This window comes from Aquarana catesbeiana, linkage group LG05, assembly GCF_042186555.1.
Source record: "Aquarana catesbeiana isolate 2022-GZ linkage group LG05, ASM4218655v1, whole genome shotgun sequence".
Taxonomy (NCBI): Eukaryota; Metazoa; Chordata; class Amphibia; order Anura; family Ranidae; genus Aquarana; species Aquarana catesbeiana.
The window spans coordinates 345,262,893-345,284,944 of NC_133328.1; the positions used below are offsets into that span (position 1 = coordinate 345,262,893).

The window sequence follows — 22,052 nt, forward strand, 5'->3', positions numbered from 1 at the left end:
TATCAACAAAGCTATTGATTACCATGTTGGTTCTGACCTGATGATCTCATTGCTTTGTTAGAATTGTTTTCAAGCAATTTATAAAATGTATTTCATTAAGTTCGTCTTGTAACATCAGGTGGCTAATGTAATTCATGTTCACTCGTCCTTATGTATTAGGTTTCCATTCAGTTTTCGTATAGCCATATTTTTATTGTTATTAGTCTTCTTTTAGATAAATATCAGTAGCTTATTGTTTAAATTCATTTTGAATGTAGTCTCCTGTTTGTTGGTACAATTTCTTTGTAAGCACACATTCAATTTGCTTTACTTTGAGTTGTGTTATTTTCTTCTCATCAAGTATTAACTATTGTCTACTATATCACTTTACTTTGTGCACTTTTCAAATAGTTTCCTTTTCAAAATACCTATTAATGTAAAGCATATGTTTTTTTTTTTTTTTAGACAACCAACTTAAATGCTTATTTTGATACATAGTTCAAGAAAATGCATACAATATATAATAAGGTGTCATCATGCGTTATTGCCTCCTTGCCTTTGTTAAGCCCCATACACACTATCAGATTTTCTGCTGATTTTTGTCATCGGATTTACCAAAACCATGTAGTGCAAGGGCCTGCCTGATTGCACACAAATTGAAACTCCTAAGATTTGACCTCATATTATATGGTTTTGGTAAATCTGAAGGAAAAAATCAGCAAAAATCTAATAGTGTGTATGGGGCTTTAGAGTCATCTTCCATAGCCAAAGGTGGTATTCTGACATAAGTGTGTTTTGTATAATTTCGCCAGCGCATCTAAACTCTCACTAATGTCCTCTTTAATTATCAACCACAGTTACCAACATACTGGAGTGAATGGTTCATACATCATTAGTAACTTACTCAGAAGAAGCAAGATACAAAGTAAAATTGCAATTAATGCTCCAGTGCTTAGTCCAGCTGGGAGTAAGAAAGCTTCTGCATTGCATGACAGCACATTTCCCTTCTTGTCACAGGCACATACTTGTATAGTTAACGTTTCAGTGCTACTTTGAACTGGGTAATCATTGTCAAAAATAATTACTGGCAATGCATATGTACTTATTTTATTCCGGTTATATCTGTTTCTCTTTGTAAGGATACTTGCAGTGTTGTCTGTAATTAAGAACAAACAGAAAAAATAGGGTTATCTGATTAAGAAAAGCAACATGTTCTGGCAAAGATAAAATGTAAGCCTTACTTACCTTTATTGTCTAGGACTGTAAAGTTTGGATTGACAGAAAATTCTGGAACCATCTCAAAGAAAAAAGTATGTCCTCGAAGAGGCTCATCTTTGTCTACAGCACTTACTGTTTGAATAAGCTGTGAACAAACAAATATTTTAGGAATAAACTTGTAGCCATATTTCTAGGTCATAGTCCAATACATGTAGACAAATACATGTATTGAGTTAAATTTACTAAAACAGGTGTATAAGTAGTAGCAATACAACATTTTTAGTGTCATAGGTATGATATATGTAGATGCTACTAATGAAGCAGGAAAGGTAAAACTATTAAGGTGAGATGAAATTTACAGTATTTAATGCACTTTGCTCAATACACGTGCTCTATTAGTAGTTTTTTATCTTAATGTTCACTATGTTTTCTTCCACTATAATCAGTAAAAAGTAAAGTAAAGGGTAGTATATTTATTGATTATATTGGGAGAAAAACAAAGATTGATATTGTTTATGCCATGATGAAAAAGCCTGTTGTCTTGCTTTCTCTTGTTTCAGTACTCTGTATCACTAACTGTGAGCAACAATGCAGGTTACAAAGTTAGAGTGAATTCAGAACTCATGATCAGCTTATAATAAGCAATCTAGAAAACACTCAGTTCATTTGGATCGTTTTTTCATTTAGGCAATTAGTATTTTCAGAAAGAGAGGGTAGTGATGGTAGCCACAATACTTCCTCAGTACTAGCTTTCTTCAAGATACAATGCCCTTTAGTGAGGCTGAAAACAAATAATCCACATACTTGTTGCTTTAAGAGCACAATGCCTTTTTGGCACACAAACAAGGAATAGTCTATTTAATGGGACCTAAGAAAAATGCCTGATTGCCTGTTTGTTTTCCATGTATTGTAACAATTACCCATTTGTTGACCACTCATTGCAGTGCTTGTCCATTTGTTTCCCATGTTTTATAATGATTGCCTGTATTTGGTCGCATATTATCACAAATGCTTATTTTTTGACTGTTTATTGTAATAATTGTTCATTTGTTGCCCGCATATAGTCATAATTTGCAATTTGTGGCCCACTTATTATGACAATTGCCTGTTTGTAGTCTGTGTTTTTTTCCTAAGTATTATCAGTCAGCACTTTGTTTGGAGGACTATATTACTGTGAATTAAGCACTTGCCGACAGCCTTCCACAGATATACACCTGAACACGGTAAACAAGGTGGATCCCCGTTCTGACAGGGGACAGCATTGAGATCTGCTGTTCCTAGTAATCAGGAACAGTGATCTGTGTTGTCCCAGTAAGCCCAACCCCCCACACAGTTAGAACACACCCAGGGAACACAGTTAACCCCTTGCTCGCCTCCTAGGGTTAACCCCTTTCCTATCATGTATACATTGATCACTGCATTTTTTTAGCACTAATCACTGTATTGGTGTCACTGGTCCCCAAAAAGTGTCACCTAGGGTCAGATTTGTCCACCGCAACGTCGCAGATCTGCTAAAAATTGCGGATCGTCACCATTACCAGTAAAAACAATTTAAAAAGTCAGTAAATCTATCCCCTATTTTTTAGACACTATGACTTTTGCGCAAACCAATCAATATACACTTATTGGAATTCTTTTTACCAAATATATGTAAGAATACATATTGGCCTAAACTGATGAAAAAATCTGATTTTTTTTTTGGATGTGTATTATAACAGAAAGTAAAAAAAATTGTTTTACTTTTCAAAATTGTCACTTTTTTTTGTTTATAGCGCAAAAAATAAAAACCGCAGTGGTGTGCAAATACAACCAAAAGAAAGCTCTATTTGTGGGAAAAAAGGGCATACATTTTGTTTGGGTACAACGTCGCAATTGTCATTTAAAGCAACACAGTGCCGTATCGCAAAAAATGGACTGGTCATTAAAGGGGTAAATCTGAAGTGGTTAATCCCATACATCTATGAACCCCTTTAATTAGTCCCAACAAGTTATTAACAGTTGTTAGATGTGGCTTTCCACAATTTAGTTGGCTTGCAAAACAACATGAAAAGGTTTTCTTACAAGTATATTATTCTTTAGCAAATTACACCTAAGCAATATTAGGTTGAATTTGATAAAATTCAGTGAAAGCAAAATGACTCTGCTCATGCCTATTTCCCCTAGTTTTTTTAATGCTTACTATAGAGTTTTGACTTCAACTTTTAGAACATAAAAATGTTGAACATAAAGGATTCATATTTCTAGCTGAGATTAAGACATCGGATATTTTTGGCCAACGATTTGTCCAGGTATCATATATTAGAGGAAAGATTGTAATTTCTTTACTTGCTTTCCTTGAAAAAACAAACAGTGAAATGTTTGTTGGGCAGACATTAACTTTTAGCTTTAGATTAAATCAATATTACTTGACAACTTAATACGATAGAGCAGTAAACTATAAGGAAGTGTCTGACTCAGTCACTTTTATACAAGTATGCCTGTAGAGTGTGAGTTGATAAATAATTGCAAGGTAGTAGTGATGAATATACACTTCTTTTTGCACAGATATTTTGCATTTCTTTTTTAACTGTACAACATAAACCATAAAAAAACAAATACCTTCATACACAAAGTCTTCTATGTGTCAAATTTAGGATTGGGAGTTTAAATAAAAAATTGCAATGCCACAGTAAGTACAAGGAAGAATACCATACATACAGCAGACAATTTTTATCTCAATAGCTGCTACCAGATTATACAACACCACATTCCAATGAAAGGAGCGTATGAGTGGAATTAATACAATGCCCCAAATGTTCTCAGTTTTTTGTGCTCAAAGCTCCTATATTTGTTCAGATTAGAATGACCCAGTTGTTATCATTCAGCTAACAAGGAAGAACATGGTTCCTTCCATGTTAATAGTATGAACTTCTTGGCATAGTAATATAAAGTGTGTAAATGTTTTTTTTAGCATATTTAGATAGTTATAAGTCCTTTTGGAGTTACATGGATTAGGAAGACATGTCCAAAGGGTATGAAAAAAAGTTGGCTGCTTCACTGCAGCCTCTAAAGCATAAGAGGAAAAGTGTAGGTTTAATATATATACTTTGGCTGGGGTATAATTGGCCCGATGAAAGAATTTCATATGCATCACTTGGTCTTTGGATTAAAACATGGAGCCCCATGAATAATAAGTGTCCTCAAACTCCTGCCATTCCCCAACTGTAAGTTGGTTAATGTCATCTATCTTTGGATTTTTTGGTGTCTACAACATAGGAAAGGAAGCATTATTTAGTGCTACATAATGTTTGAAGACCAATTTGGTCCTATCTTTTGGTCTAATTTGTTATTGAAATTCTGTTTGGAGAGGGATACATTATGTTTACCAAACTGGGTTTAAGCTGTCTGGCATTGTTGTAGATAAAATAAATACAAATTTGCATGAGACCCCCAAACTCATTTGTTGAAATGACTTGAGCTCACCCGTGGAGTACACCTGATGAATTTACTTTATACCATAGGAAAACCAACATTCTGAATGGGAGACCATGAGAAATTCTGACAGATTAGACCATATAGGGTTGTTGGAAGATCTGGTCCTGTGTTCTCTAAAGCATTTTATTACTAGGTATAGAAAATGGTACAGAGCAGTGTAGTAGCCTGGTTGAAGGAAATGGAGTGTCTTTATGTAATATTGTGTAAAGATTCAAATGAGGAGACAATGACAGCTTTGTTAGCAGAGCAGGCATTTTAAAACAAAAACAGATGAATACAATGTTGTTCAGTCCATGCGCAAGGTGAGGCACATTACATCATGCACTCTATTTCTTGCATGGGCAGTATAACATACATTTTTTAAATGGTGGCATGGGTCCAGGGACACTTGCAGTATCCTTTGAACATTTCTTGAGAAGATCCGATACTCACAAAGACTGCAGAAACAAGTGAGAGTGCTGCTGTAATGCTCACAGGAACGCAGTAAGAGCATTGCTAATGCAACCAGCCAAAGCCTGTAGAGGACACCAATACCAAATTCCTTAAAGTTTGGGATCCTTGGATCACATATAACCCTCAAGTGAACATAGACAGGGCCTTGATTTCAGTGAAACCATAATTCACTGGCAATGTAATTTAGCTGGACCATGTGGGAGAGACTCTCCCAGCCCTACCCTCCCTCCTCTTCCCCTCTTCTCCCTTCATTTCTCTCCACTGGCATCATGAACCATCAGCTTTGGAACCCGCAGTGATGATATATACAGGGGGGCCAATGCTGAGAGGGTATAATGGTGACCTATACAGTGAATAGTAACCTATGGATGGTGCAAAAATTAGGGCTGAATAGCATAAATATTTCCTTCCACACTCAAAATGTATGTCTGTTTTACCAGGTAATATCAGGATTGTACTGGGAAAGGGGCTATGTGGGATACTAACCGGAAATGAACCCCTAGGGATATAAGCTAGTAGGAATACGGGATCTCGAATGGAAAGTATGGTGTTTACTAAGTTTGATCCTGAGTGGAAGGCATTGTTTTACAATCCGCCCATCGTAACCAATTTACAGGAGGTGGAACCTGCACAGCCCCTCACCATAAATGACGTAAGGTTCACCAAGATGGCATCGCCTCAGACGACGTCCACTGACAAAATATGTAAGGCGGGGCTACGCACACACCTCATTTTTTGGTTTAGCGAAGTATTGGTCTGTGGAACGTTCGCTAACCTAGAGCGCTTGTTGTTTATTTTTAAGCTGTATTGGGTTGGAGACTACCACCCATTTTTGTTTTAAAGGGGGTTCTTGTTTTAAAATCTATTTTTTTAATAAAAATGACTTTTCGGATTTACACTGGGAGCCCATCTCTTTTCTGTATGAGGATACAATATCGGGGGTATAGAGAAGAAGACTGCTACACTCTGACCCAGGGTTAAAAGAACATTCCAATGATCTGTTGACAGGCTGGAAGCTTTGAAAGTCTCAGGACGTGCGGAAGGAGGGAGTAATTGGTCCGGCAACCACCATATACTCACTACATGCGGTTTACCCCTGCAGGGGTGCTGAGCAGGGATTCAAAAGGGGAGCACAAAAGTCACCCATCAGTTTGCTCAAGGATTGGGAATGAATTCCAGCACAAGTTACTCTGAATATTGCACAAGTCACTTGAAAATTGTTATTAGCGATCATATAAGATTGGACTGCCTTTTAACATTGATATATACATTGACTTTTTTCTTTTTTGGTTTTGTTTTTGCACTGTATTTAGTTGAAGTTTTTGTTTTTTTAAAAAGGTCACACTTACCACTTTGAGTGTAGATAAAAACACTTTCATGTGCAGTTTTTTATCAGTTTACAATTTATGTCTAAGAGGAGACTCTAGAAATATTCAATGTTGTTGTCAATATATATAATAAGATTTTGATGAATGCACATTTTTTTTACACAAGGTTCTATTATCCTTAGAATGTGGAGTATTTGAGCTCACCAAATTCTTACACCTGGTGTTAATTCACTTGAGTGCACTCTCATATGAGAAGAGTGATTCACTAAGATCACTCTTTAATTTACAGGCAGCGCCACTCACCCCTAACTCACACGTACCAAAATTCTTTTTAGAGTCTATGAGAATTGCTTAGATAGAGATATGTTTTAAGGTAGGTAGGTAACTGATCAGAGGAGTTGTGCAGTAGATGTGTACAATAAATAATAAAAGAAGGTGAAATTATCCAAGATGTCATGTAATTGTTTGTGAAGCTGCCCATTTTATCCGTAATCTTAGGAATATGAGCATACTTATGTCTGGCAAAATAAACAAGTAGTCTATCAGCCTCATTGTCAAGTTTCTAACTTTATTGAGTGATTTATAGAATTATTTTATTGTTTTATTTATTTATTTATTTATTTAGCTCATGCACCCCTTTTTTTCTAGCCAGTTCATGCAGTTGAATCTGTAAGAGATTTTGCATTCTTTTTAAAACATATTCCTCACACTGGAGAGGACATGGCTTTATTCATTTTCCAGTAATCAGTGATCCTATAAGTACACACTCTACAACTATAGAATCATTTAGCTATTGTGGGTTTCAAACACTAGTATATTGTCACTCATATAAGTGCTATGCTATTACCTCAGTTTTGCTCACTATAATTAACTTCTAACATTACAATTCAACCCTGCATACTTTATTAAATTAAATATGTCATGAAAAATATGCAAACTGCCATTTCCCACCTCCTTCTAGAAATGCTATTTGCCTAGATGTTTATAACTTCAATACATAAAGAATCAATAACCCAGCACAAGCATAATAGCATAACGTGTACAGTAAGTGTAAGATTCTGCATATTTCTTCTCGGTCAGTGCCTCAGAAAGTACTGAAACCCCTGGATGATAGCTAAGCATCTAGCCATTTTGAAAGAAGCAGTTAGCATTCACAGTGTACATATTCTGTTGTGAATGTAGTTGTGAAAATCTGGCACAGCTCTTGGCTGACATAATAATGCCAGAACAAATTAAGGTGTTAGGATTTTATGTGCTGGAATGTTTATGAAAAGCTACAGTATACTTCCACTGTGGTGTCATGGCTGACACAGAAATGGGAGCAACCGTTCCCCCTTAGATCAGAAGACAAAGCACTTTCACACATGAGTTTTATTGACAAGCACAATTTCTACTGGTTACCACAAGCCACACAGCAAACTGATTTTGGTATGCATTCCTAAAAAAATCATAATAATAATAAAATATATTATAAAATCATAATAATGCATAAAAGTCCCTTCTGAAAAAAATATTACTGCCAATGTTAAAACTCATACGCTGATCGGCCATCAAGAGACAAACCTTTCTTATACAGTCTGGCTCCACAACTTTTGAGGTGTTTACCTCATTGAGCCGCTAGCCTGTTTCCTCTTATAAATACCCAAACAGACCTTATAACTATATGAACACTGGCTTATACTACCAGTACCTGTGCTTTTCCAGCGCTCTGCCAGCATTTACCTGTCTCTGGATATACTTAGACAATTTTGCTTACCAGCAATCCATTACATTGCCTTTTCCGCGTTTGATGACCACATGAACCTTTTATGCTCCTGAGGAAGCGTACCTTTACATGCAACATGTCTAGCAAATAAAAGAATATGTATACCCACAGGCCTGTTTTTCTACATCTTCCTTTGGACATTATTACAGGTCATTTTGGATACACGGCTACATTTTTGTATCATATTAAGTGGTGTCAAAAGTTATGTGTGGGGTATAGAATATCAACGAAGAAGATGGAGGAAGAAAACGAAGGAAGATAGAAGAAAGAAGATGGAAAAAAGAAGACTTTAAATAAAGGAATTGTCAAAAACTGTCTCTTGTTATTTTTAACATTTTTGACAGTTTTTTTGTGAAATGGTAGGGGTACTTTTGTACCCCCTTACCATTTCATACAGGGGGGGGCGGGATATTTAAAGGAATATTTAAATATTTCTTTAAATATCGTGCCTGGGGGGTCCAGAAAGTACCAGATTTTCTCCATGTTTATAACAATACCACAACAAAATTACATTTCTAAAGGAAAAAATGTCATGTGATCCCGGCAATATACATAAAAAATCATTTAAAAAATGGTGTGGGTCACATCAGAGGGGGTGGGGTCACCCGTTTATGTCACTGGGTGGCCCCGCCCTTATTTATATAACAGCTGTCAAAGTGAAAAAACGGCAGTCGGCTTTTTTTTGTTTAAAGGGGCTTCTAGATTCTGATAAGCCCCCTGCCCGAAGACCCCCACAACCACTGGGCAAGGGTTGTGGGGATGAGGCCCTTGTCCCCACCAACATGGGGACAAGGTGCTTTGGGGGGCTACCCCAAAGCAAGCTCCCAATGTTGAGGGCATGTGGCCGGTTCAGGAGGGGGGTGCTCTCTCGTCCCCCCCTCTTTTCCTGCGGCATGCCAGGTTGCGTGCTCAGATAAGGGTCTGGTATGGATTTTTGGGGGGACCCCATGCCCTTTTTTTTAATTGTGGCGCAGGGTTCCCCTTAAAATTCATACCAGACCTAAAGGGTCTGGTATAGATTTTGAGGGGGACCCCCACGCCATTTTTTTTTTAAATTTTGGCCGGGGTTCCCCTTAATATCCATACCAGACCTGAAGGGCCTGGTATGAAATTTAGGGGGACCCCCACACCATTTTTTTTTAAATTTTGGCTCGGGGTTCCCCTGTGGGGAATTCCCATGCTGTTTTTATCAATGAACTTTTATGTGTATCGTCGGACCGACAATTCATTTATAGCCGCGAGTAGTTTTAAATGACTTTTTTTCCTTTGAAATGTCATTTTGCTGTCAGACTGTTCTAAACATGGGAAACATGCACCCCTTTACAGGCATACTATATACACACCCCCAGGTATGAAATTTAAAGGAATATTACACTTTTATTGTTTCACTTTAAGTATTATTAAAATCACTGCTCCCGAAAAAACAGCTGTTTTTAAAACTTTTTTTTGCATTGATCCATGTTCCCTGGGGCAGGACCCAGGTCCCCAAACACTTTTTATGACAATAACTTACATATAAGCCTTTAAAATTAGCACTTGTGATTATTCATGTTCGAGTCCCATAGACTTTAACGGTGTTCACGTGTTCGAACAATTTTTTGGCCTGTTCGCATGTTCTGGTGCGAACCAAACAGGGGGGTGTTCGGCTCATCCCTAGTGTGGAGCATGTCATTGTGTAGTGATGATCTAAGGGACATCAGCATGTCTTTTAGCACTGTGTCAGACACTGGCTGTCCTGTGATAGGGAATCCAGCTATGGGGTCTGGTGCTTCTGGTGTGTTAGGCCTCTGTGAGGAGCTGTGTCCACTCACCTCCATGCCCTGGTGCTGAGAGCCATCTTGTGGACACCGTGTGCTGCCTGGTTTTGGCAGGGCTTCTGGTTGTGGGTGTGGAGGCTGCTGATGAGGATCCACTATGGGGGCTCCCTGATCAAGTTCCGCCATGATATGAGGAAGAGACTGAAGCTGCGGCCTTGCCGTTCCTCTGTCCGGACTCCGCCACCATTTTGTTGTGGCCGCGCTGACTTACGAAGCTGCGGCATCAGTTCTTTTCTTCTCCTCGGCATCCCTGAGGTTTATCTGGGCTCTGCTGAGGTAGATGCTGGCTGCCAAGTCTCGTCTAGGCTCCGATGGATGTGGATTCCCCTGGCTGTGTGGCAGAGCTCGCAGGCTAAGTGGCCATCTTCGGGCTCAGACGCCACGCCCCTTCATATATATATATATATATATATATATATATATATATATATATATATATATATATATATATTTACTAACAGTTACATTGTCATCTTTGGGGGTTTACCAGGTGAAAAACTGGTGGTATTGGCCCCCAGCACAACCATGGCATCAAATTGAAGCTGCAGCACTTGCTCAACACACCTCATCAACTTTAGCAGCAACTTGGTTGGAACAACACCCGGCACACTCTTTTCTTCTGACCATCAACACAACAATATCAACCTGGTAGGCTATACATCAAATCTTAAAGGGAATCCACCCCAAGCCCTAACCCTACTCCCTCTCACAGCTCTGCAACTCCTTTCTCTGGACCTCCCCCTACAAAAGTGGATGTCTGCAGGGATCTAAACAGTAGGGGATCTATATGACCAACAACAGCTCCAAACATTCCAACACATCTCAGATCTATATAACATCCCCAATAAAGACTTTTTCATTTACCTGAGAATCCGTCATATTCTATTGTCCTCATCTTGTTCCCATGTCCCACAAACCAAGGACATAATAAGCTTTTACAACTCCACCTCCACAACTCCACCTCCAACAAGATCCATGGTATATCCTACTTCTACGACCTACTATCAAAACCAAAGATGGAAGAGAAAAACTTGGTTATGTCTCATTGGGAATCTACCCTACAGATTCATGTTCCCTCATCTGTATGGTACTGTGCATTTCATTCCTCATCCAGGTTCTCCAGAAACATTACCCAAGGGGAACCTTCAATGAAAATTTTCTTTCGTTAATACTATACCCCTGTTAAACTGGCCCACAAATTCCCAACCCAATCCAGGAAATGCTGGAGACAATGCTCCATGGACGGTCACATTTTCCACATATGGTGGGAATGCCCTCTTATTGCCCCATTCTGGAGGGTCGTCTCCAACCCTATTCGGGATCTCACTAATGTGTCTAATGTGTTGTCCACACAGGTGGCTTTATTCAGACTAGCACTTTCAACCTGGCTGTCAAAATACCACTCTGTGGTAACCCATATCCTAATTGCTGCATGTCTCTCCATCACCCGCCTCTGGAAACAACCATCTGCACCCACTCTAGGTATGACTATTGACATACTTATTGACCACATGTGCATGGAATACCTCTTTACTAAAATTTATCTCAAACTAAACACATTTCAGGACCAATTGCAATATTGGCAATCGGACCCCAGAGCAACATCTTGCTCTTAGCTCTCATATAGTCAATGGCACATGTCAGGTCCTTCCATTCAACACTGACTCTCTCGTGAAATATACATCTTATTCTCTCCCCCCTGGACCGAGTCGAGCCATCTGGGAATCATTCATCCAATAACACCATATTGATATACGCCCCTTCATCTGAACCTACTTCCCCCCTGCCCCCCCTTTTTTCTACCCTTCTTCCCCCCTGTACCCCCCATGACACCCCCTTACCCCTTCAAAACGTGTAATCCTGCATTGTATGCTCATTCATCCTGTATTCACATTATTTCACATTGCTCTGTTTACTACTCAGTTGTTTTCATTTCTATAACGCTATTGGAGCGGGCCTTCCCCGTTCTAGATGACAATATGTCTTCTCTTTGTGAATTGTTCACCATTTTGTCATATATTTCAATGAAAATATTGAAAAACAAAAACAAAAAAAACTTTAGACGTGAAATATACAGAGAGCTATTTTGCCATCATACATATCACTAAATAACTTACAGTGTTGTCACTTACCTGACCTGACTTTGCATCCTCACATACAAATGTGTCGTAATGTTGAGCAAACTCTGGTGCATGGTCATTAATGTCCAGTATTTTAATATAGGCTTGTACATTTCTACTGAGTCTGGGATTTTCTGCAAAATAAATAAATAAACCAAGACAACAAGTAATGTGTACTATATATATATATATATATATATATATATATATATATATATATATATATATATATATATATATATATATATATTAAATTTGAGATGAGGTTAGCTACAATAATAAGTCCTCTCTAAATATCTAAGGCATGTGTTTTCCAGTTAATACATACAGTATATAATATATGTATTTGTTTCTTAAAAGCCATACAAAAGCACCCCCCCCCCAGAAATGTGCTATAAATATGTTACATCTTCAGCAAAAACTTGTTGTGGAACGTTAGATAGACTGAGAAAGGATTAGAACCATTGTTGGTTTTTATTACTATTTGAGGTTCAATTGGAGAGATTTCCCCAAACGTACTATCAAAATGAAAATTAATTCTTTAGAGAGGAATTGAGGGAGTTCAATCACCAGGACACAGGCAGATTTATAAAATAACTCCCTAATTTGCTACAAAAAAAACATTATGTTAAAATTAATATCTGTGTTGTTGTTTGGGATTTCCTTCTAATCCCTGTCTGGTTAAACTGTAACAGTAAGTGAGGGGAACTCTCTCTAATAGAGTTCCAGATATTAGTAAAACTCTCAAGGGTCCTAATTCTTACCCAATCTAAATTTACTGAATGGCTGGACAAATGCTTTAAGCATCTCCTAGAAATGTTTACATTTGCCTTAAACTGTAGTGACTTGCTCTCTCCCTGACCAATGATGATTTTCTGCACCGAGTTTCTACAGGTTCCTTTCTTACTATCACGGCTTGCAGTCACTAAATACATAGTTATTGGTCCATTCTATAGAATTTTGGGAAAATCTATTTGCTCCTCACTCTTACCCCTAGTTTATTTAGTTTCTTTTTTAAAGTTTTAAGTTTTTATGGGTTTCTAGAAAAGTAATATGTGATTTTTTTTTTTTTTACAAAGGTGCTCTTGGGGTCAGCTGTCCTGAAAGGGTTGCTCTTTTGTTTATTATCGTTGCTATTCTCTACATGCTTAAGTACACTTTAGTGAACATTTTAGTTGCATAGTTTGTAAGTTAGGTTTTCTGAAAAGATTTTAAATGACTCAGTTTTTTTTTTTTACTTCAATAACAATGTTCTAAACAGAACAAATATATCAAACTTAAAAACATTTCAAAATGAGAATGATGTATAATTGGAGCACTTTGTTCTGAAATAGATTTCTGATAATATAATGCAATCAATTCACACAATTTTATTTATTACCGTAGGAAAAAATGTATATTAAGTAATGGGATGGTAAGTTTCTTAGCTTTGCTGTCTATTAAGCTGCAAAAGTAGGACAAAAAGTACCCAGGATATTGCCTAAAGAACCAATTAATAATTTAGAGAGTATTGCATTTTTTTACTTAACTTAATTTTTCATATATAGAGAATATATTTTATATTAAGAATATAAATAAAAAACAAAAACAACAACAAAAAGATATCAAGAACTATGCTTTACATAAAAAAAGGAAACAGTGAGAATATAACATTTTATTGTACACTTTTTGTGCATTTTAATAGTTTAGAGATAGAGAACATTGTTTTTGAAATGTAACCATTGCAATCAGCTGAATATTTCATTTAACATGGTAAATAATTAATTTGATGAAACATTAAAAATAAATTATGTTATGTAACAATTTCAAAAAGACTTGGATTGTGAACCATTATTAACTCACTTGTTTCAGTTGCAACTATTGTGATGTTCTGCCATGGTGTTGATTCACGGTCAAGTGGTTTAGCAAGAATTAAGGAACCATTGCCTGAGTGTATATTGAATATTCTCTCCAAGTCTGTGTTACGGTCAATGCTATACCTGTAAATAAGGTGCTGAATCATTACTATAATAAACAAAAATTATCTTATGACAAATATTAGACAACATAATGTTTTCTTATTTATTGTCCCCAAACAATTGTGGGCCAAAATTCTATTAGTAGTTCTAGTTCTTGTATTTAATAGAGATGACAAAACTTCTTACAATAATCTTTGAATTAACACCCCTATGGTCATGAACTCACCAGATGAATGGTAATAGTAAGCCTGTATGATGATCCATTCATGGAGCAGCAAAAACAGGTCCTTCCATCTATGTGTCACTCGTGACAAGGAAACACATATACATAGCGTAAATTCCATAAAACCCAAAATTTAGTCAATCAATTTCCCCCCTTACAAGTTGCACTCACAAGAAAAGTATTTCAAACAAGAGTTACAATATAAGCAGTCCTGTCACATTTGTTTTTTTTGCTCTCACCACCTGATAGATCACTCTCGCGGCGGTGTACCCGGGTTGATCTTGACCATTGATAGACTGACTGGATAGCTGTGTAGTCACGCCCTGACGTATGTTTCATTATTCCTTCATCAGAGGACATGGCAACACAGCACAGCTCATCCAATATATACTCATACGGGACGGGAATTTAACCCAATCCTCAATGCATGCGGGTGAGGAATTAACTCCTAACAGCCATCACATCACTGAGTACATCATAACATTATAACAACAGAGGTACCTAAGCCTAAACATATCCCATAACATAAACAATTAGCAAATGCTCAGTTTCCTAATGATATATTACCATTTCACAAGTGTGCGCAATTTTAAAGCATGACATGTTAGGTATCTATTTAATCAGGGTAACATCATCTTTCACATTATACAAAAAAATTGGGCTAACTTTTGTTTTGTTTTTTCAATTCATTAATGTGCATTTTTTCCAAAAAAATGGCATTTGAAAGACAGCTGCGCAAATACAGTGTGACTTAAAATATATAATGTTTGGGGTCCTAAGTAATTTTCTTTTTTTTTTTACAATTCTTTATTTTATTTTATTTTAAACAACATTTTCATACAGACAGACATGTAAGAAACTGTTGTGTGCATGTTAAGAAATATAACTCTGAGAAAAATCACTTCATAGGTGGGCACGCAAGACCCAAAAATCATACTAAGTAATTTTCAAGCAAAAAATACTAAAAAGAGAAGTCTCTTCCTATGGGAGCACTGGATGAAGAGCAGGAGCCAGGAGCCCTGGCAGGAACCCAGAAGAGTAGGATCGGGGCTGCTTTGTGCAATACCATTAAGTATGACATGTTTTTTATTTTTGTAAAAAAAAAAAATGTAACTTTAGAAACACTTTAATGTTTTGTGTCCATTTTGATAAGAACATTCTTTAAGTGTCTAGACCGTGTACCTGATATATTGCACTGGTATTTTTCAGGGAAAGAACACTTTAAAGTGTATTTCAAGCCAAAAGCTTTTTGTTTCAGTTTTGGATAGAGAGAATTGAATTGCTTTCTGTGTCAGTGACAATGGTTACACCTGACAGGAGGTGAAGGAAAATCAGCAGCAGAGACAAGGGCAGAGAAAAAGATCTGGGAGGGGGGTTTAGCCTTCGCCAACCTTACTAAAAAACATTATTTTTGTCAGTGTTGCTGTTGGTGAGCTCCTCATACTACCTCTTAGTGAAACAAAAAGATGGAACTGTCCCTAATAAAGCCCGCGTTAGCAAAAAAAAACCCAGCAAGTATTCAGACTTTTGCCTGGACATAAACTTTACATTATATTTGGTTACAAGTTACATGTAGATCAAAACAAATAGGTATAATAGTAGTAGCAGTGTATAATAGTAGTGTATAAATGTGTAGTACAAATATAAAACAACAGAAGCATGTGTAATATATGTTATCTGTGATACATATCTTTTCACTCACCCACTCCAATTTTGAATGATACACAATAATTGTACAGTAATAGTACAATTTTACAATAAATTGTCTTAAAGCAGCACATGAACAGAAGCTCCACCTGCAGTCAGGTTCTTTAGTAGTATGTTACATGTTATACCCTGAAAATGTGTGTAACATGTAACATGTTACTAAAGGTGAGCTTAGCCTTTACATACAAAATCAGTCCATGCAATATTACAAAACGTTATTCTGTTTGGTTGCTTCTTTTGTGTTTTAAAACCAAAATGAGGCTCAAAGGCCACAGCAGAATCAAAAGTGCAATTTGTCATTTTTCACAGCTAATTTGGAAGGGTGTATTCATTGGGTACAACATTTGTACAACATATTGCATTATTCATAATTTTCTGAATGTTTTCATGTTAAAAAATTATCATCTGTGTTGATTAGAGCTATGATAAATCATGGTACATTACAGTCACATTGTATATAATGGCTGCTCTTGTTTATTATGCTTTTGGTGTATTTTCAGACTTGCAGTGTCCACTCCAAGCTGGCACTAATTCTTACTACTTCTCAGGGCTTTATACTGTATTTAGAAACATTATCATTGTCATAGGCACAGAATAGCATGAGTTATTAGTTCTAGGGTCTGTTATTAATCAAGGGTCAGTTAAGGAGTCTAACTCATAATTTAAATTCATAATTAAGCAGTTCAGCTCATGCATCTGTATACCCCTTATGGACCAGACCAATTTTTACATTTTGGCTAATAGCCTATTGATTCAGGGATATTTGTATCACTATTTAACCAGTTTTTGTATAGGTCGGGTGGGACCGCTCTAGTTCAAGTGGACGTCATATGGCCTTCTCCCTGCAATTCACCTCGCACACACCTCTCGGGCCACACTACAGTGCAATCTGCCATCTGCTGTGTCCACCAGACACAGAGGATGACAGATCTGTGTACTGGCTTGCTGCTGGTAACATGTGATCGCTGTGACCAATCACAGCAGATCACATGACAATTGTACACAATAGATTGCTTCCATTCATGCCATTCATTGTGTACTATTGTGTTGATCTCTGGGATTACTCACAGTGATCACATGGTACGGACAGGGCCAACCACAGGGCGGACCTCTAACAGCGGCTTCCTTCATATTTCCTCAGGCTGATGCAGAGACAAGGCTTGCAGAACCAGTGTTTTCTACATCCCCTGACACCCGCAGCCCTGCTAAGTCTCACTCAAGTTGAGAATCTGACACAGATGTGATGGAGAGCCCCTGCATGAAGGTATGTGACCCCTCCATATCACCAGGCACTGTGACCCCTGACCCTATTGTCTTCTATTCCATAGTGGCGCAACCAATGTATGTCAGACATAGTTATGAAAGACATGCTCCTATCCCTCCTTTCCTCACTGAAAGCTGATATGTTCGCTTGCTTTAAGAAATACGCAGAGGATGTTCAAGATCTGGAAGATGGGGTGAATCACTTAGAGGAGGCCATGGGTACATGCGCAAACTCTTATAATGATATGGTTGAGGTCCACTCTGCCCACACATAGGAAATCGCATGGCTGAAGTCTAAAGTTGCGGACCTGAAAGATTGCTCAAGGCACAACAACCTAAAGATCGGAGGTGTTCCTGAGTCCATGCAGCCGACCTCATGAATAACAGGATCCACAGGATCTCTAACCCATCATTCCTCCCAGAAAAGGTTTCACAAGACGTCCTCCTCAAAATGCACTACTTTCAAGTGAAAGAAACAGTTCTCCTGGCACTCTTTAAAAAAATGCAACTCCCAGATTGTGCCACTTCTATACTGGTTCTTCCGGACCTTGCTGCACATACCCTGCAAAGGCGTAAAAATCTGATTTCTTTAACCAAGGCCTTACACAGTCATGATGTAGGTTATCATTGAAAATACCCTGCCACTTTAAAGATTTCCCATGATGGCTCCACTGCCCTCATCACCACTATCCAAGAAGGGCTGCGACTTCTCAAGGAATGGAAAATAGTACCAGAAAATCTGCCTGATTCTGCACAATCAAATCCACCAACCAGGCCATCCTGGGACTGGAGCAAGACATCATACAAGTGCAATGACAAAAGAAAAAATCCAAGATGGGCAATCATACTTGATAGACTACTCCACTGCTGTAAACCATGAGTAGCAGACACTCCTCTTTTGCTTTGCTTTAAGAAGCTAAATTCTTTCTTCCCTCCATTTGATACGCAGCATAGCTGCACCAAGTTCTTTGATGAACCCTTTTTTTACCCATACATGGATCAGAAAGTCTATATTGGCTACATCCCAATGACTTTTACTACATAAATGCTCACATTTTTCTCATTATGCATGGCACCGCATTCACCGAATTACGCAGGCAGCATCTTACAGCTTGCAAACACCTCACAAGCAAGTTCTAAGAATGACACATGTGTTTCCATCTATTACCAGCCTAGTTATTTCTTGTTTCAATTCACTTCAACCATGGAAGGAAATCAACAACATCATGCTTCACTACCATTGACATGTTATTTAAACTCTTATCCATAAATGCCCGAGGTCTGAACCATCTGGCTAAAAGATTTTCCCTATGGAAAGAAGCCAGCAAGTCAAAAGCTGATGTGGTGATTGTACAAGAGACTCATCTAAAAGCTTCAGCTGCTCCGAAATGCCAGAATAAAGACTTCCCCCTATATCTTTTCAGAGGAATATTCCTCTAAAAAAATAGGGGTTCTAATCGCTATTAAGAACTCTGTCTCATTAGAACTACAATCCTCCATAATCAACACTGAATGTCAGTATGTTTTACTGGTATGTTTTATTAATGAAGGGTTATATACAATTGTGGGGGTCTGTGCTCCAAATTTGAGACATGGCTCCTTTTATCATACTCTATTTAAGTGTATTGCCAAAAACAAACAAGGTAATCTCATTGTATGTGGGTATATGAACCTAGTAGTAGACCCTAAATTGAATGCCACTTCTAGCAGGGGGCCAGACCATTCTCCCTGGCCAACTTCATGCTTAGGGAGGATGTTTACGATGTGTGGAGATGCTTACACATATCGGATATAGATTACACGTATTACTCACTCAGATTCAAATAATACTCTAGAATTCATTTATTCTCTTTGGACAAATGGTTACTGCAACATGTCTCCTGCTCTGACATAGCGGATATTACTTGGTCTGACTATACGGCTGTTTCAATCATGGTCTCGGAGCGGGTCCCCTGTCACCCAAATATGATATGGCGCTGCAACACTAAACTGATCAATGACCCCACCTCCAAGGATATAATCAATCAACATCTAGAAACTAGGGCAAAAAACTAACCTTCAACACGTAACATCAGAACTAAGAGACCTAGAACAACTAAATTAAGCCAACCCAGACCCTTCAAATGCTCTCAAGCTACACATGGAGCTTCACTCTATACTTCAAGACCACCATAATTTTAAGCTTAGATTGAAATACTTTTCCTCCCACAACAGGGCTGCAAAATTTCATGCAACTAGACTCAAAACCCAGAGGGACAAAGATAGAATTCCATTTCTATACCATCCTTCCACAATACAGAAACTGTCTAACACCAAACAAATAGCGGGCACGTTTGCAGACTGTTATGGGTCATTATACAACTTAAAGGATGACACCGCCACTCCACATCCCACAACAGACACAATCTCCTCCTTCCTGGAGACCCTAAATTTACCCTCGGTGTTCTCTTCAGACTCAAAGGACTTAAACTGACCCTTCTCCAATTCTGAAATACTTAAAGTAATTCGCTCCTTACCAAACAGAAAATCACCTGGTCCAGGCGGTCTCTCCTGTGAATATTACCAGACCTTTGGCTCCAAGTTGGCCCCATACTTAGCTGCTTTAGTGAACAAAGACATTAACAAAGCAGCCCCCCCCCCCCCCCCGAGATGTTAAAAGTGCATATCATTACACTCCCTAAACCAGGACTAGATCTTGACGGTCCTGCCAATTTCAGACCTATATCACTGCCAATGTAGATGTCAAACTATATGCCAAGCACCTAGCACAAAGACTGAAAGGGATACTACCCAAACTGATACAATCAGACCAAACCGGGTATGTACCTGACATCTGATGCCACCAGACGGGTTATTAACATTGTTCATGCTGCTGGGCGCAGGCAAAGGCCTTCTCTGCTGCTCTCAATTGATGAGGAGAAGGTGTTTGGCCGAGTGCATTGGACCTATATGTCGCTTGTCCTACACAGGTTTGGTTTTCAGAGGACAATTTTATCTGCAACCCTAGCACTGTACGCTTCTCCTTTGTCCCAGGTATATACGGAGGGCATGCTGTCTAAATCATTTTCAATTTCAAATGGAACAAAACAAGGATGTCCACTTTCACCAACAATCTTAATTCTGCTGATTGAATGACTGGCAGAAAAATCCACTCGGATCTACAGATCACAGGATTCCGCTTTCGTGACAAGCACAAGTTGCACTGTCTTGGGTGGGAAGACTAGCGGCTTACAAAATGATGGTACTTCCTCAAATCCTCTACCTATTTAGGACACTGCACATCCCCCTAAAACAGATCTTTTTAAAAGCTTTGACTTCTCAAATGAGAAACTTTATATGGCATGGAAAAAGCACTAGATGCTCCCATACACCTCTAACGAAGCATAGATCAGTAGGGGGTATGGGTATGATAGACCTACACGACTATCGCACAGCTGTACACGCAGACCACTTAAAACAATGGTTCACTCATTCTGCTGAACCACTATAGATAGTCATTGAAAGGGCTCTGAATATAACTCCCAGGCTATGCTCCATACTATACACTGATATGTGGAAACCACTGAAACTGAACCCTCTACCACCTTCAACAACTGCATTCTTGCTAGCATGATGAGCAGTTACACAGCTCACACCAAGCTCCTCCCGACACTGCAGAGTAGACATACTGATCACTACTCTAACACACCTCATCCTTGACCTGAAAATTAAGGATTTGGGCAAAAAGGGGCTGTGTTGGTTAAATTACCTTATGCAAAATGGGGCTCTCATCACACCAGAGAGTATTATTAATAAGTTCAAACTCCCTTACTCCTCACATTTCACTCTAAGCCATATATAACTTTATATTCATGTGGCCTCCCCCATCGTTTAGGGTTCAATATAATGTCTGGTAATACTACACTAACCCCCTCAAAAAAAAAAAAAAAGACACATTATTTCACACTGTGTAAACCACTGGGAACTGGCAATGAAACTATTACATCACTGGTACCTCACCCCTTATACTGTAGACCGGCAAAAATGTATGAAACAAGCTCTGCAGTATGCTGGCAAGGAACCCTTATGCATATTTTCTGGTCATGTAATAACATTTGCAGTTTCTGGCAGAAAACCTTCCAAATGATTTCAGAGGTGACAGGTATTATCACCTCTATGAACTCGGCATTAGCCCTACTCAATCTAGGCATTGAGCAATTCCCCAACCAATTCCGAGGAATAGTTGCCAATATACTACTATCAGTCAAATTAATTCTCCCCAGCTATTGGAAACAAGTCCTAGCTCCTAATCCATCAGAGTTTGTGAATGTTAGCCATACCCAAAAACACTATTTGTATGAAAAATCCATGACTCCATATTCAAGATCCTTCCGTGCATTTGAACTCATCTGGGGACCATGGGCCTCCTGGTATCCACCTTTAGGTTCCAGGATGCCCAAATATCCATTCTATGCCTTTCCTTACCTCTTTGTTATGCAATCATAATACTACTGATGTTGTTTACTTAAATAAGTACCTTGTACTTGTACTTGCTTAAATTATTCTATTTCAATATGTTTCACCTCTAAACTGCCATGTTGGTTGAGCTAAACGTTGTCTATTGTTTCAAGTCTTATTAAGTGGATGTGTCCATGAAATGTGAACGACTATGTTTTCTTGAAAAAAATCTATAAAAAAAATGATAAATAGAAAAAAATTGTGAGAAAAAAATATTTTCTTTTTAATTTCTTCATTTACAAAAAAAGTT

General features: G+C 38.1%; 1 protein-coding gene across 1 annotated transcript in view; it reads right to left on the bottom strand.

Moving 5' to 3' along the window:
- LOC141144827 (cadherin-9-like) overlaps nucleotides 1-22,052 on the bottom strand; it is a 695,333-nt gene that overhangs the window by 23,934 nt on the left and 649,347 nt on the right. The window contains exons 8-11 of the mRNA XM_073630885.1: nucleotides 13,997-14,133; nucleotides 12,167-12,288; nucleotides 1,225-1,342; nucleotides 884-1,135 (exon numbers count right to left, since the gene is read on the bottom strand). Coding sequence (XP_073486986.1) covers nucleotides 884-1,135; nucleotides 1,225-1,342; nucleotides 12,167-12,288; nucleotides 13,997-14,133 — 629 coding nt within the window. The remainder of the gene's footprint in view (nucleotides 1-883; nucleotides 1,136-1,224; nucleotides 1,343-12,166; nucleotides 12,289-13,996; nucleotides 14,134-22,052) is intronic.